The sequence below is a fragment of the Macrosteles quadrilineatus genome, unplaced genomic scaffold, assembly GCF_028750875.1.
Source record: "Macrosteles quadrilineatus isolate MER2022 unplaced genomic scaffold, UCM_ALF_1.0 Scaffold_8__2_contigs__length_117827958, whole genome shotgun sequence".
Lineage (NCBI taxonomy): Eukaryota > Metazoa > Arthropoda > Insecta > Hemiptera > Cicadellidae > Macrosteles > Macrosteles quadrilineatus.
Window position 1 is genome coordinate 12,039,092 of NW_026542601.1, and position 17,086 is coordinate 12,056,177.

Consider the following 17,086-nt stretch of genomic DNA (forward strand, 5'->3'; position numbering starts at 1 on the left):
CAAAACTCAGTATTTATTAGAGATGGGATATAAAAATCAATAAATAAAAAATCAATCTTATGAAAACTATAAGTTAACTGTTAGTATGAATAAAATTAAAACGAAACCATTTCCATGAAATGTGCTTCTAAACTGCTTGAATGCTTCTGCTTCGCTTCTTCTGCTTCTCCTACACCACGAGAAAGTCTGTTACCATAAGAACAGACCTTCCGTACATAATCTCGCCCATTTGGCGAATTATTGGTGTAGTAGTGCACGCCATCGATCTCTATTTTAGAGATCGATGGTGCAGGTGCACGGGTGCACGCACGGCCGCCTTTAACTCCAGGCCTCGGCCTTCAAAGTGGCAACATCACAAGAGGTGTTGTAACAGCTGTTTTGTTTGGAAGTGAAGCAGCTAATGGTATTTGTGTATTAACGAAATATTGGTTACTGGACTATGACAATATTGACTCCGCTTAAAATGTACATAATAGATTTTTAATTCATATTGTTTCGGTTTTCAATTCTGTATGTCTTTTTTTCAATATTTTAATAAATTTATGTGTATAAATTTAAATTGAAATCAATAAAGTGTGAATTGAGCTGATATCACCTGTCTGCCATGTTATCTTATGAGACGTCTGTCACTGAACAACATACCACTTGTGGAGATGCCAATTCTACCAGGCCGCGGCCTGTAGTTAAAGGTGGCCATGAGTGCATGGTGGAAGGAAAATAGGGAAAATACTGGTGTAGTGTTTGTGTTGAGGTTGAGAAATATTCACATAATATCAGTTACCTACTATGATTACAACGTGCAAAACTAAAAATAATATGGTTTTATGGCGATTTTGAGATTTATAATAAAAAAATATATAAGTCTATTAGGTATTTCAATACTCAAGCCAGTTACGATTGTTATTTAAAATTGTACGATAATTTTTCGTGAAATACGATAATTTAGGACCGCGTGTACGATATTTGACTACGGCCAATCTGGGAACACTGGTTTGGATTGTGGGTAAACAATCATACTTTCGGCTGCTGTTTTGATCGGGTTCCATATTCCTTCCCGTGGCGAGAGACGTGATGTCTTCACGTTCACAGTCTCAAGAAAGTGATGCTTGGGCTCTTTTAGCCCTAAAATCAGCACCATCAAGTCCTACGAAACTACAATGGAGCCCGGAGAGCAAAGGAACCGTAATAGCAAGATTAGAAGGGCGAGAATTCGAATATATGGTGAGACAGAAAAGAATCATCATAGGCCGAAATAGCTCTCGAGGTGAGGTCGATGTAAACATGGGACATTCTAGTTTTATTTCTCGTAAACATCTAGAGCTGTTTTTCGAACATCCTAACTTTTATATGGTGTGCAACGGGAAGAATGGTGTTTTTGTGGACGGCGTATTCCAAAGAAAAGGAGCTCCTCAGCTACAGTTACCTAAACAGTAAGTAAATTCAATTATTCACAAGTGTAAACACGTATTTCCCGTGGGTCGGGTCATGTTTATAACAGAGTTGTTTACCAAGTTGAAGGCCACTAGTAAATCCTCCGGCGATGTTAACATTTACAAATAAGATTTTGTTGGGATGATGTAATAATAATATGCCCTCTTTTGCCCCTTATAGTGCTGAGTTAGCTAGTGTTAACTTAAATGGGCCTATTAAATATTTTGTCAACAATTAAATCTCAGGGTTGGCTGAAACAAACCATTGTTAAGATACAAGATGGTGTGAGGTTTTATATGCCTTTGGTATAGCCTAGGCCTATCAATGATATCTGACACTGCCATGTAAAATTTTTCTTTGTTAGGACCATCGAATATAATATAATAGGCTAAGTTATATAACAAAATTTTCCTTATTATAACTTGGAGACTAGGCGTATACCCTAGCCTATTTTGAAGGACATGGCTACCCAAAATTGATATAACTTAAAGTTACTTGGAATACACAATTTTTCACACACACAACACGTACTCCATCCTTGAACTTGATGATTCGCCGATCTCTATGGTTATGCTGGATGAGGATCTACGTTAAGCTTAGGTCTACGTTGTCGTAGGCCTAAGTTATGTCTCACGGTAAGACCTACATCTGGGCCAATTTATACTTTTTCGTGTTGAGGTCCCCAGGGGTATCAAACCAAAATTCACGTAAGTTAGGTATAGGCTTAACGTAAGTTATAGGCCTTTTACCTACCGCTCGGTTTAAATAACTTGCTTACCTCTTTAGCCTAGGCCTAGCCCATTTGACTTAAGTTATTTAATAGGCCTAGCCTATATAAGTTAGGCTAGGGCTAACTTATGTGTCGATTAGTAAATTAAGTACGATAACGGTTTTTTAGAGTACAAGTCTTCTAACTTAATTAGCTTAGGCCTACGAAATTTGTGTGTTTAGCCTAACCCTAAGTTTTAAGGCCCATGACTTATTTCTTCAAACAATTTCAAAAACCAGCATGATGGGGCCAAGTTATGGAAACAGTGAGTTTTAAGTTACAGTAGGCCTAGGCAGCTATAGTTTGTAAAAATGGAATTTACCTGACCCTCAGAATATTCGTTGGATCCAAAAAATTCTTGAATATTTGTCATCTGCTTAACATTCTGGTTAGGCCTAAGTTAAACTTAGTTTGAGTAGGCCTATGTACCCACATGACGTGTTTTGGTAATAAAACATTTTTGGGCGTTTTGGTAGTTTTTCCGCGTTATGGTCGTTTTCCGCAGAAAATGAAGAATTTTTGAATTTTGAGTAGCCTACCTAAGGATAAAAAGAATTCAAAAATTGTGTGCAAACCCAAAACTGCACATTTACCCTACCGATAACTTTTAACTAACGTTTATATTTCTTTCTAACTTAAGATTTAAAAACCATCTGTTAACTTAAAAATATTATATCAATCACAGACGTAAAGCCTATTTTTTTTCTATTAAATATGCTTAATAACGTCCTGAATTCAAAAACTTCTCTCGTTTTCCCCGGAAAATTGGAAATAAACAACATACATTTTTTTCCCATCAAATCACACATTCTAGGTAAGTTACAGGCACATAGGCTATTAAAATTGTGCAGAATTCTACGCTGAACTATTTTTACAAACATTTTTGTTATTTAAACTTAGGGCTTTAAAAAACAAATAGCTTAATTTAAAGGCCTACCTTAACTTAGGTAACCGTAACTTAAGTTATCCAAACGTTTTTAATCACGCTATTTAAATTGGAGGAAAGTTCAAAAACTGTAAATCTAAAATTGTCATGCTATTCTTAAGCTTCGTTCACACAGGGCGAGTTTACAAGCTACTCGCAAGCGTGTAAGAAGCCGACGAGTGCGCTTGTATTCGTTCATACGGAGCTTGTCCACTCGCCAACGTGTACAGAGACGCCAGCGAGTCGGCGACGTGCGCTTGTAGTCTTCGTTCACACGATGCTTTTTCCACTCGCTCAGTAGCTGGCTTGAAAATATCCTCCGACATAATTGAGTAACATGCGCACAAGCAACTGTGTTCACACTGGGCTACTTTACACGCCTACTCGCTCAAAAGCTGGCGAGTTGGCGTGTAAAGTAGCGGCAGCGCCAACTTTTTCCAGAGCGTTTTTCAAGCAGCTTTTGAGCGAGTACGTCGTTCACACTAAGCTTTTTTACTAGCTGCGTGTAAAAAAGCCTGCGTGTAGCTTGTAATCTCGCCCCGTGTGAACGAGGCTTTATGGAGGATAAAAGTAAACTCTTAATAAATCTGACATTAAAAGCATATTTTAGGGCTAGTGAAATTCAAACCATTCAAATGGAAATTTTCTGCCTTTATTCAGAAGGTTTGCTGCGGTGGGTATTTGTTTTTAGCGAATTTCCCTATAGGGAAGTAGCTATTACCGTAGGTCTCATGGTAAGACCTAGGCCCGGGACCGATTTACTTTTTCATTTTGATGTCTCCAGAGGCCAAAAAGACAATTCGTTCAAATTTTTATATATGTATATATCTATATATATAGATACATATATATCTATATAAATAAAATTAGAGTTTTGTCTGTACTTTGCTCAGAATTATATACTTTTAGGTTATTTTTACGTTTTACACATTAAAGAAGCAGAAACGAGTCTTATCTCTATTTCTGTCTGTCTGTCTGTCTGTCTGTCTTTCCCTTTGTCTGTAACACTCAAGATGGCATTTTACGCAATCTTCTCCGTGAAAACCAGAGTACCTATCAAGATCCAAGTCATTTTAATGTATTAACTGGATTGGCGAGAGTGTCTTTAGGGATTTAAATATAGCCTCACTACTTTGTAAATAAAATTACGGACGTTCAAAAATGCAGTTTTGTGCGATTTTTGTCAAATTTTCGTTCAATTTTTATCACATAATCGTCTATGAAATAACGAACAGCTGTTCGGATCAAGATTATTTTTTCTAGCTGTCAATGATATGTTTACAAATGTTGTTTACAAATACCGCAACCATTTCGAATCACGTTTTGAAAGCAAATCCCAACCAAGTGAGATTAAAAACGATTTTCTTACATCACGGATTTAATTAATCGCAAGTGCAATAATATAGTCTAATAGTGTAACCGTAAATGAAATTAAATAACTAGACATCGTCCAAATCGGAACCAGAAATTCTTTGAGTATAAAATGTTTCTTGAGTTTTGACAACCAGAAAGAAGACCTTGAATCAGTGTTGTATAGGGCTGGACACTGAAATGATCGTCACCAATAGCTTACAAAAAAGGTTTCCACTCATTGACGGCGCTTCAATGGCGGTTGTGTAAAGTGTAAAGTAAAAAATCACAACTGCAGTGGCCAGTGGGTGATTGTAACAGAGGTTTAACAGAGGAAGTGCTAAACTCGCTTTTCCAATGTGTCACTTTCTGTTTCTACTCACCGTGTGATGCAATCGCTGGACCATACAGCCAATAGGCCCATAGCTCATATCTTGGGTACGTAAGCCTACATATTTATTCATAACAACCTTTTTGACGACGATCCTTGATACCGGTACTTTTCCATAGAATACATGGCCTACCTACTTAAGAAATATAATTACAAATGACCAAAACCCCAACATTGTGTGATTTTCGTCACATTTCCTTCTAATGTTAATAGATATACTAATCATTGTTTAGAGAATGCGTAATCTATTAAATAACAAAAAGTTGTTTGGGCAAGGTTGTTTTTTTTTCAAACTGACACCGATAAGTTTACGCTATAACTTTTTACGAGAAAATCCAAAAGCAAGAGATCAATAACCTCGGGACTAGATATTAATGTATTTAATTGGTCGGATGTACTATAGTTCTTAGGTAGGTTCTTACGTAGGTACTGGTTCTTTTCCTTAGAACCGTTGGTAGCTGCTAGAATCATTTTTACGTAGGTACCAACACATCACTGTAGTTTACAAATTAGTTATCGTTGGTGTTGCACCTTATTTATTAGAGCCGTCCGTATTCAATTTAAGTGATGTCTTAACTCTGTATAAGTTTTGCTTTTTCTGTCTGGATTCCAAATCTTAGCTTACCCGGTATGCTAAGAAAATGACAACCTATTTGAGTAAAACATTTGTTGGGCAAACCATCATGAATTGTTTACGCCTTTATATTGTTTATGTATCAATAGTTCGTGGCCTTTTTTGGATTGTTGTGTGTATGTCTGTTGGTAACGCATTAATGTCCTTATTTCTCAGTGTTTCACGGAATGGACAAGAGCACCTTTGATACTGAAAATGTCAACCGGAATAAAGTGTTAAATGGTGAGGTTGAGGTAGTACTTTAAATACGTTTAAGTTAACCGATGTGGAAAGTAACTTTCAATTGTGGGCCTACTTTAGGGCTACGCTTCATGGATCTATAAAACATTTTTTAGTTTATTCATTGGACATATGGACCATAACGATCCGGGTGACATTTAATTGCGAAGCATTTATTTTGGCTTGAACTGTCAGATACTGTATTTGCGAAGGTTTATATATAATAGTTTTGCCAGCATATCTGCAAATATGCAAACTAACTGCTGTTCTTAATCTTAAATAAGAAGGTTTCAACTGACTACTATAAGATCCCCGTGCGTAGAACGGGCACACAGCTAGTAAGTATATATATGTGTCCATCTGCACGATAACTTGAGTAATTTTTGTTGGATTTTGATAAAATTAGGTTTAAAGGTGTAATGGAGGATAAAAATGAACGAGTTCGCGAACCAGGATGATCGGACTATGGGAACAGGGGTTTATGGGGGGTTTTATGCGGTAAAAATAGGTTTTCCCATTTTTGACCCTAAAAACACAAAGTTACACAATTTCTTTCTAAACCATTTTGTAGAGCTTAAAAAACAAATAATTTAGTATGTTGAAGCGTTATTATGCGCCTAATTGTTACAGAGAAAAATCAAAATAAATTTAATTTTAAAATTACCATGTTATTCTTATGGACAATAAGTCAACTGTTGTAGTTTGCTTGTTTATGAACTTATTTTGATCAAATTTGGAAAATACATTCATTTCTTACTAAACTACAGTACCTTTTAAAATTTTACATAAAAAAAAACTTTTTTACCCTCCCTGTTGCAGCAAACCTAAGTACTCGTTAAACTAATTTCTGTTTAAATAGGGAATAATGTGATATTTTTAAGGAGACATTTTAGTGTAAATCCAATCAGGCAAATGGAAATTCGCTAAGTCTGCAGGTTTGCTGCGGCGGGGGTATATGCAGTTTGATAGTGGATCTACCACCACCACCACTTTACTATACAACATGACTAAACTCATTTTTTACTGATTTCCCACAACAATCAACTGATCAAATCCGTTAATCTTTTCACAAATCATGCAATCGTGCTATTTTTTCTTTGTGCTTAGTCTGCACAAGCCCTTATAGGCTAGGTCTAAAACTTTCAGTCTCAATATGGCTTAGGAATTTATTTTTACGAGAGGTCGTCCAGTGGTCGAAACTCGACCAAAAATGCGTAATGTACTCACTTATCTATTTTCACTCCACACTGTAAATAAAACATGTGATTTGAGTTTCTTCCATTTGTTTTGGTTTTCTGTTTATATTTCGTTGTTATTTCGTTACCAGCATGGCAACGCATAAGATCCATGTTAATATTTTCAAATTTTTAAACTCACATTTTGTGCTTATCTTTGAGCCTATTTCAATTTATAAAGGGATTCTGCACACCTACAGGAAAATAGTTTTCTAACGGTATGCGTAGATTTTCCCTACGATGAACACGAGCTGAGAAAAAAGGTTTTAAAGAAACATGCTTGCCTATTAATATATAGATAGATTGTTGTCCACGTCTGAAGCATATCTTACGAGTTCCTACCAAATTTAGGCCCTGTTTATTTTAACTCGAAGGCCAGGTGTTCTTGTACAGTTTAATTCCACCACTTTTAGTATGGCGGTGCAGGACCGCTTAGTATCAGAAGACTCAGAATTCTATATTCCGTTGCGTATCGGCGATTCACCCCCCCCCCCCCTCCTGCTAAGGTAACATAGCACAACACTGATGGAAGCATCCATTCCCTATCAAAAAGTGTTTCATAATTTAGGGAAGTACCGTTTGAATGAGTTAAAGCTTTAATAAGCCAAAAGCTTATCAACAATTAAACATTAAGCTTACCAACAATTGAACCTTATACCAGAACCTCAAAGTCTCAGAAAGGCTCTAGCTCCATCAACTAATTTTACTCTTGTCGATGTGTTAAGTCCTATGGTAACATAACTTAATGATCAAATCAAATCAAATCATAGCCTAGCCGACGTGTCTCTCCAGTCTTTGCATTTTAATCAAATTTTAAACTTGACTATCTGAGATGTATAACTAGGATTTAACAAATGGGGTAGGGTAATGGGGAATTGGCTAGCTGAGTCAGGAGGACTTATCTAGCTTAATAAACATACAGCTTGTACCGTGGTTATTGTATCCCGCTAAGTTAACTGTGTACTTGAAAAATACTGAATGTATCCAAAATAAATTAATAGGGTATATTAGGTCTTCGAATGAATTTTTTTCAGTAGGCTAGCCTAAATCAGTTTTATTTTAAAACATATAACCTATGATGGTAGGCCTATTCCTTTTTATTTGTCTAGGTAAGGTAATTGCCATGAGTCATGGCATTTTTTTTACTGTATTAAATTTTGTTAATCCTCCAGGGACGCACATTGTTGGTGGAAAAAAACCTAAACATACTATTTTATTTATTTCTAGCCTATTTTTCATTTGGGTAATTACTGGATGGAGGAAGCTGGTCGAGGTTCGCCCTTGTATAGGATAGGTACTCTTCATAGAGGTTGATCCATGAAATGGCAGTAGCTAGTGTAAGAGTTAGCTCCAAACTGTTCGTCACAATGAAAAAAATTAGTCCGGGATCATTTCTACTGAAGCACCAAAACACTTTTATGCCTAGCCTTTTTACTAATAGGGTACGGTATTTTTTTAATGTGTAAAAAATTACATTTTAGCATTTTAGTAGGCTAAATCAATTTAGATATCATATGTAGTCATTTCCTTTTGCCTAAACGTAGGTAGGGCCTACTTAAAAAAAAGTTTGGTCATAAAGGCCTATGAGCCCATTTGTGTATTAAGACCGATGCTCACTTGGAGCTTTAAGTATAGCTGTCCCTCAATAATGGCACAGGAGAGTGTTGTATTAGGGCCTACCAAAGATTTCAGACGGTTATTTTCTAACACAGTTGGCCTATAATCTAAAAAAATATTATTTGGAACTTTATAAAACACAAAAACGTTAAGAAAAAATACCAAACAGTAGACTACGTGTAATTTTAAATCGGAGTTTAGGCTTGGAGAATTCATTATGCAGGCAAGCTTAGTGCTTACCAATGAAACTGCCAGCAGCAAGTCAGTCTACCTAGTGTAGGCCTACATCGGTTGTTGAATTATAGAGTAACTTAACAACCGTTTGCACAGTAGATCCTCTGTTGCTCATTTGCTCTCTTTTTTGCTATAAAATTTATTTTTTTTTATTATTTTTTACCTACTTTGTGTATTTTTAGCGAATTTCTCATATAGGGAATAAGCTATTACCGTACGTAGGTCTCATGGTAAGACCTGGACCCGGGACCGATTTACTTTTTCAGTTTATGTCCCTAGAGGCCAAAAACTCCCACCGTTCAAATTCATAAAATGTGCCGGTTTGAACAATAACTCAAACCAAAATGATCCAATTTTGGTGAACTTTAGTACAAATGTGTAAACTTACGTTTATTTGAATGAGTTCGCGAACCAGCGTGATCGGACAATGGCATCAGGGGTCTATGGGGTAAAAATAGATTTATCCTAATTTTTGGTGGTCCTCAAAACAAAATATTTCACAATTTCTCTCTAAACCATAATTTAGAGTAAAAAAAACCAACTAATTTAGTCTAATTTAAGTGTTTTTGTAGGCCTAGAGTTATTGGTTACAGATAAAATTCAAAAAATTGTAAATTTAAAATTTAACTTAGACTTAGGCTACCATGTTATTCTTATGGAGAACAAGTACATTTATGTAGGTACCCTAAATTGATTTTTTATGGGTAGGTATATTTTTATCAACCTCTGCAAATTTATTTATTTCATACAAAATCATAATTTATTTACTACCCTCCCTGTAGTAGCAAACCTAAGTAACTTACTCGTTAAACCTAATGTTATTGAAATAGATTTAATAGACCTAATTGATCAAATCAGGTGAATGGAAATTTGCTTAGTATGCAGGTTTGCTGCAGCAGGGTATTTATTTTTTTACTATTAGTGGAGTCTACATACCTAATTATAACCATAATGTTTATTTGGGCTATACCTTGGTTCACTGACCCTTTTTTTCTTACCTTGCCTTATTTTCGTTCCTCTGATAAGATTAGCATATTCAAATTTCATTTATCATGGACCTCAGCTTAGTAGGTAGGTACCGCAAACACTGTGAAAAGACGAGTCAACCTATTGAAATATTTAACTATTATTACCTATGATTATGTCCATTTGATAGGGTTCACGTCTGGTTTAGTGGTAGAGGGCAAAACACCTGTTCTGGAATCCCAGGTTTTGATCTTGCCAAGCACCAAGGCTAGTATACTATGTGATTAAAAAAAACGTTTATTTTTCATTTTCATCCCTTATCGGGCTTAGTGTAAACTGTATCGAGTAAATAAAAAAGCAAAACATAGGGTCCTATCTTTATATTTTATACTCAAGAATTTACCTTACATGTCAATAGTTTTTTTAATCGTAGTCTGTACAACTAAGCTGAAAAGGTTTTTAACATCACTGTGCATCCAGAAACAATCTTTTTGTTTAAATTGCATAGTAATAATAATTTAAATCCTGCTTTCTTAGAACATTCCCTTCGTTAATTTAATAATGATTTTAATATGTCTACTTAAGAGCCATATGGCAACTAAAATGATGCTGAATAGGTACTAAACACGCCTGAAATATTAAACTGAATTGAGTGACATCATTCTCTGTCAGCCACTGTGTCGTTGTTTAATTCTTATCAATTGTAATGGTGTGCCAAACCAGTGTATTGCAACGTAAACACTCTTACTAGTGAATAACATTAACAGATAAAATGCCAAGGACAGTTTCCAAATTTTTTCTCACTATTGTTGTTCAGTAAAATTGTATAATCTAAGATACTCCAGCTTGATAAAAATATCCAAAGTTAAGATTTACAATAATTAACACATTTTAAAATTTCATAACCAAACCTATGAAACTCCTATGCTTGGGCAAGAGTTTTAAGATTAGATTTGTTACATTTGAAATATCTTTATTTTTGTTTATTCTGTTGAATTCCCTCTATTTAACTACCAGCAGTATTTGTGTTGAGTTACAATTATTGTGTTAAGTCAGAATTATCTTTAGGAAATTCAACCACGATTGACACAAAGTAAGCCGAGCGTTTAGACGAGAGTATAAACAAAGTGACTCACGCCATCACGCTCCCCAACAACTGATAACTGACAAACAACTAACTATTGTATAACCTGCAATATACAAACCTCGTGTCAACTCAAAAAACCTATGGAGTACAACCATCCACACTCAATAACAAATCAATAAACTACATTCACAGAGATATTTTAGAGGAATAGTATAATATTACTAGCCGAAAGTTTATTTACAGCACAGTTGAAAATATTACCTTGTATTGTGGGGAGAACCAGATTTAATTCATTTGTAAAGCTGTTGCTTTGACTATTAATACAACTTCAGTATCCAGTAGTCAATGGGTGTAGCCTGTTTTAGAATACTTTCAGTTTGTGCTGTTGTTGATTACTATATCAGTTTATACACCAACTGTTTAAGGGAGACAAACAGAAAAGACATGATTAACTATATAACATAGTACCGGTATGTCACATTTATTATCTGAGAATAACAGCTGGATAAGAGAAAATAGGATTTCTACTGTACCCGTAGTACAACACAAGCAGCTCATCCAACTATATCCTATATCCTGATTAAAATTTAGTGATTGCTAGTCTTTTTACTGTAGATGTGACGCCACCCTCAGTATCTAAAACTTAATGATATTATTTTTAACGTGTTTGGATGTTTCCTCGAGTTAAACAATTTTGTAAGAAGTTGACTCGGTTTAAAGTCAAACAATGTCTGGAGAAACAGGTTTTTATTTAGGCTATAGGCCTAGTATTTTGGATTAGAACAGGTTTGAATGAATGGGAAAACAATCCCCCTACAACAACCTCCCTAAGTAAAAAAAGTAGGTTATTATTAAATAATAAAAATGTCTCAAAAGTATTGTGTTAAACATACTCATCCAGTTACTTTCATTTTTTGTAATTATTAAATTTCTATTAAATGGTTTAAGTTTCCTGTCTGTGAACTCATGACCATGTATATCTACCCGGATGCCAGTTGTGTTGTCCTATACTAGCCACTAGTAAATATTCGTGAAGTAATGTCCCGTGTTTTCGTGTTGCATGTTTTTGTCCATTTTTATGTGCTCACCGATGACCTCAACTTTAGAGTGAAATGACATATGAAGAAGCGATGATTAGATTTTAATCTTGAAACCGGTTGCCATAGACAACATTAGGATCACCGATCAACTGGTAACTTAAACCATTTAATTCTGCAAGGGATCACCATGAAAAACCAAGCTAGCGCCATTAAATTAGATTACTACAAGATGATTGGGAACCTTGGTCAATGGAAGATCTTGGTTAATCCTTAGTGATTATAATTATAAAACAACCACTTGAGTCCATCAGTTAAGAAACTTTATAACACTCAGTGTAAAATTCATTCTTTAATTTGAAAAAAAAATCATCACTATATCGAAAACTAAACCATTTTATTTGTATCTTAAACAATTATTTTCACCAGCTGCCTCGCTCACCTCTAAAGCATAAACATAGAGTTACCATGGTAAAAATAATTTCACCATCACTGTGCTTAACATTTCAAGTTATGAATATCCCTTGATGACCATTTGAAAATAAGGTATCTGAATTGTCTACTGCATCATCGTCAAATGTATAAAAAATCCTCTAAACTATGTATTTTGGCTGTCTATATTTTAGTTACAGAGATCAAAATTCCATACAAAGTAGGCTTATACTGTACAATAATGTTAAGAAAAATACTGAATACTAAAATTTTCAAACAGTATACAACGCTAGTGGCACTCTGCACTCGGGAATAATTCAAGTTAAAAAAAAATTTGTATAGGTTATGCTCTACAAATGTCTTTGTAAAACAAGCTTTAGATCTTTCATCCCGTGTACTTTTAGCAGAATCAAGAAACTCGAATACAGATGTGAAACTCGCAATATTATATAGTAAAATTTTACAGTTTTTTCTTTACCAACTCCAATTCCCCCTCCACACACACTACTTGTGACTGGCCATTGGCAGATCCAGATGTAGATTGTGCTCAGTAATCCGTAGACAAACACCTTGTCGTGGTGACAAGGTCGTGGTGTTGTTGTCAAGTGATAAGCCCATGTAACACACATCACAATACTAATTTTTGCCATTTGGAATTGTGTCAGTAACATGTTTACTCAGACTAAAAGTTTTAAATCAAATGCATCAACTTGATCATTTTATTGAAAAAAGTGTGATGGAAGGTTTTTTTCTATTAGATAATTTGTAAATTGGTTGGTGAAAGGATTTTAAGTGAGTTCTATTCAGAATGCCTCTAAAATTTAATCAATATGTCTATTGAATGTAATCAGGTGTGTTAATTTATCTTTATTTCTTACAAACTAATATTAAAGAATAGGGTTGTGTTTTTATGTGAAAAATTTAAAATTCCATTTATTATTTATGGTGTTCTACATATAATGTTTATATTCACTATGTATATTGTGAGTAACAATATAGGCCTAAGTACAACAATATATGGACCAAGCTGTAAGAAATTACTAAACAATTGCCTAATGTTGACACAAACTGACGTACCATGTAAACAGCTTATTGGGCACACTGAGCAACAAATAACTGATAATAATTAATTAATCTACTTTAGTTATAGAATTTTTACTAAGTATTTAACACTATAAATAAATATGTTTTTATTCTAGCTAAATCCTATTGGGATTTCTAAAATTATTCTCAGTGAGATTTTTTTCTGAGTCGGTAACATTGTTGACTAGTTCATCTTGTTTGATTAAGATTGAACTTGATCGTTTGAAGGTCAAGGAACGATCATAGCTGTGATTACTTTTACTTCTGTCTGGGCTTCAAACTCGTTATCAGTTAGCGTAGAGTAAAAGTTTCATATTTGGAATCTGCTACCTCAAACACTTAGCGTGAACTTATTATTTTAGTTCAACTTGAGCAGCAGCTATGAAGTTTGCTTATCAGGCCAGAGGAAATGACCTCTTATTTGAGAACAATATTTGTACAAACCTAAAAGAATGTTATTCCAGAATTTATCTTTTCTTTATCTTTTATCGTACCTTGGTAAATTGTACGTATTTTGAGATTTTACAGTTTTGAATATTCAGAAATGTAAATGAGGCAGAATTTTCAAGTCGGATTGAGACTTGATAAGTTAAGGCATCTCGACCGAACTTTGCTTTAGTTTTTATTACAAACTGAGTATGGGGTTTCACCAATATTGGATTTGGTATTTTTATTCAAAACACTAACCAAGAGGATGGCTTTAATACTTAAAATAAATTTAAAAATTTCTTTTGGGTAGGTAGTTTGAATAGTTATTAGTAATAATAATAGTAACTAGATGACTATTTTTACAATTTAGTTTGCTACAGTCTGTACAGGAGTGTAAAATGTCAGCTAGGATTGAGAATTATTTTGGGTCTAATTTACTCCTGAATAATGGTTACTTTTTGATGATAGTAAGTTGGAATTTATCCATGAGTCAAAAAAACCTGAGTAAATTAATCAAATTAATTATGATTGCCTAATAAACTATGAAGAACCATGCGGTATGAATCTTGCCCTATACTCAATTCCACGTTCACTGTGCAAGTGTGCAATACCATATAGGTCTAATAAGACATAAGGTCCTGATTGTTAGGGCGACTAATGACGCTGAAACTGCCATTTGAAATGGATGGCTTATGGTCACAGTGTAGGCTACTGCACAGTGAATGCGGAGTGTAGTTTTTTCCGTGTCCCATTTTCACATCTTAGTTCAGAACCAATTCACACATAACATCAGTTCTTAAGGGTCCTGACATTATTACCTAGATAGATCCATTAGTGATTGGCGGGCTTTACTACTGGAGTGTGTAGTAGGAAGATATTTGGTGACTTGTAACCTATCCTGGTGTGTTGTGCTTTACAGATGCACGTTCCGGTTCCCCAGCACCAACATACGGCTGGTGTTCCAGTCCCTGGTAGACGAGACAGATCCTCCGCTACAGTTGGCGACCAAGTCCACTTCTCGGCCTCCACTGCCACCTCTGCGCATCAACATTCCTGAGCCGGCCGACACCACCTTCACAAGCCCCTTTCCCTCCCCCACTGGCACCATCAGGTAGGCCTACTGTATACACAGCATGTCAACAGGTCTTTACCATGCGTGTTCATTTACCACATAGCATCATCAGGTGGAACAATACCCAATCCCTCAAACTGCCACCTGGACAAATAGATTTTATGTTGTGGTAACACCAATTTTTCATAAATGGCCTAGCCTATTGATCATAAAAGCTTGCCAAACTTACCACCAATCAGTACATACGGATTCATTACTATGTTTCTTTTGTCTTTTTAATTTTGACTAGACTCAAGTTTCTAAAAACTACAACCACTGAAGAATAAAGCTTCTCGTAGTATCAAGGTAAAGAAGGCATTTCTCAATCAAATAAGACAATAGTGGAAGTGTCTAAAACAGAAATGCATTAAACCCTGTACTCCCGTTAACTCAATCATATTTTCTAAAAATATTGAATCGTTTTGACCTTTTTCCATGTCATTTAGATTAGAACAAATTTCTATCGTGCATGTGCCATATTTTTTGTAATCTCCTTTGTAAATTTTATGGTGTAATTTAATGTTATTAAAAATTCTGCATTTGAAGTTGTGCAGAGTCTCTGTATTCTCTTGTTAGTGACAGTTACTATATCATCTGGTTATTGTGAGAATGTAACATGCTACATGTGGTATATGTAAACAGACAGAGAGAGTCAACGTTGTTTGTAAACATTGTTGCCAATATGAGACATGTGGTACGTTTAGTAGGCCTACAGTCACATCAGCCTACAGTCACATCAATCAAAAAAGTGGCCGAAACAACTGAAAACGTTGTCTGATTGATAGAATCTATTGTTCACTACCTATTGTCACTATCAATGTGGTGAAAGTTTTCCATTAACAGGGTGTCCATATTCTGGAAAGTCAGGGATAGTCATGGAAAGTCATGGACAAAAATTCTGGTCATTGAAAGTCATGGAAATAGGCAAAAGGTCATGGAAATTCCCCATGATGGATGATTTGAGGGAACTATTCAATGCTCTAGTCCGCCGTAACTCCGACTACTGTAGCATTTTTCAGGATTTTTCACAAATTTTCGACGATTCAATTTATTACAGTTGTATTATTTTATGATTTTTGAGTTTGTATTAGTTCATTGTTGTACCATTGTACTCCATTGTTGTCTGTTAATACATATTTCAGTAGTTTCTGCGAAATCTAGGCAGTTTTATTTGTGTGTGTATGTTATATTATAATTTGAGTAAAGTTCGTGAGTCATGGAAATCGATGGTAAATGGTCATGGAAAGTCTTGGAAATTTATGACAAATTTTCTGTGGACACCCTGATTAATATTGTGTTAGTTTTGAGGTCGATCACTATTAAAATTGTAGAATTTTCTATATTTCTTCCAAATGTAAGCTTATATAAATTTAGGAACATGTAATAGACCAATGTAAATAGCATGACATTTTCCATTAAGCAACTGCATACACTTTCAAAAGCTATCAAAATATTAGGCTACCTCACTTTTTAAGAATCTTTGTAGTCCTCCCATATACTTAAAAAGTAGGAGGGCACAGCTACCGGGTGGCAGCCACTGTGTGTGAAGGGACAAACGTGGCTGCAACTTGTACAGGACGGTCGCTGCCACCTGGTGGCTGCAAACCAATGGGAAGGCGGTCTAGGTGTCATTTTGGTTAAAAATAGAGGTGCACAGAACATTGGAATATTTGTAAACATTATCGTCTTCAGACTTGTGCAGTTTACCCTGCAGTCAATGAGAATGTTAGGCTACATGGCTACAATTTGTATTCTGTATAACTAACTCTGTGCTTTTATACTGTGACCACTCTCCTTAAAGGAGAGTTAATTTTGAAATAAAAGTGTAATTTCATACTTTATACTTTTTCTAGGCTGTTTAATTAATGTTTTCTGAATAGGGAATTATTAAATACCGCCCACTTTAGTCCAATTGACAAAGTCTGTGTTGTGTCCCAGTGCTGCCAATTCGTGCCCTGCCAGTCCTCGTGGAGGCCACGGCAGACGCAATGTCTCTGCTGATCTACAGATGGCTGCAGTATACGCGGCCGCAGTCGCTGGTCCTGTTGTCAACACTGTCACTGTGTCTACAAGCAACACCCACGACAGGTAAAGATTGAAGTTTCCACTATCAAATATTTGACTTTACACTTCATT

General features: G+C 35.3%; 1 protein-coding gene across 3 annotated transcripts in view; it reads left to right on the forward strand.

Annotated features, from left to right (window-relative positions):
• The first annotated feature begins 1,030 nt into the window (after positions 1 to 1,030).
• Positions 1,031 to 17,086, forward strand: part of LOC129000040 (forkhead box protein K1) — a 33,565-nt gene continuing 17,509 nt past the window's right edge. For all 3 annotated transcript variants that reach the window (XM_054426889.1, XM_054426891.1, XM_054426890.1), the window contains exons 1-3: positions 1,031 to 1,430; positions 14,759 to 14,950; positions 16,889 to 17,038. In XM_054426889.1, coding sequence (XP_054282864.1) covers positions 1,072 to 1,430; positions 14,759 to 14,950; positions 16,889 to 17,038 — 701 coding nt within the window. In that variant the 5' untranslated portion in view covers positions 1,031 to 1,071. The remainder of the gene's footprint in view (positions 1,431 to 14,758; positions 14,951 to 16,888; positions 17,039 to 17,086) is intronic.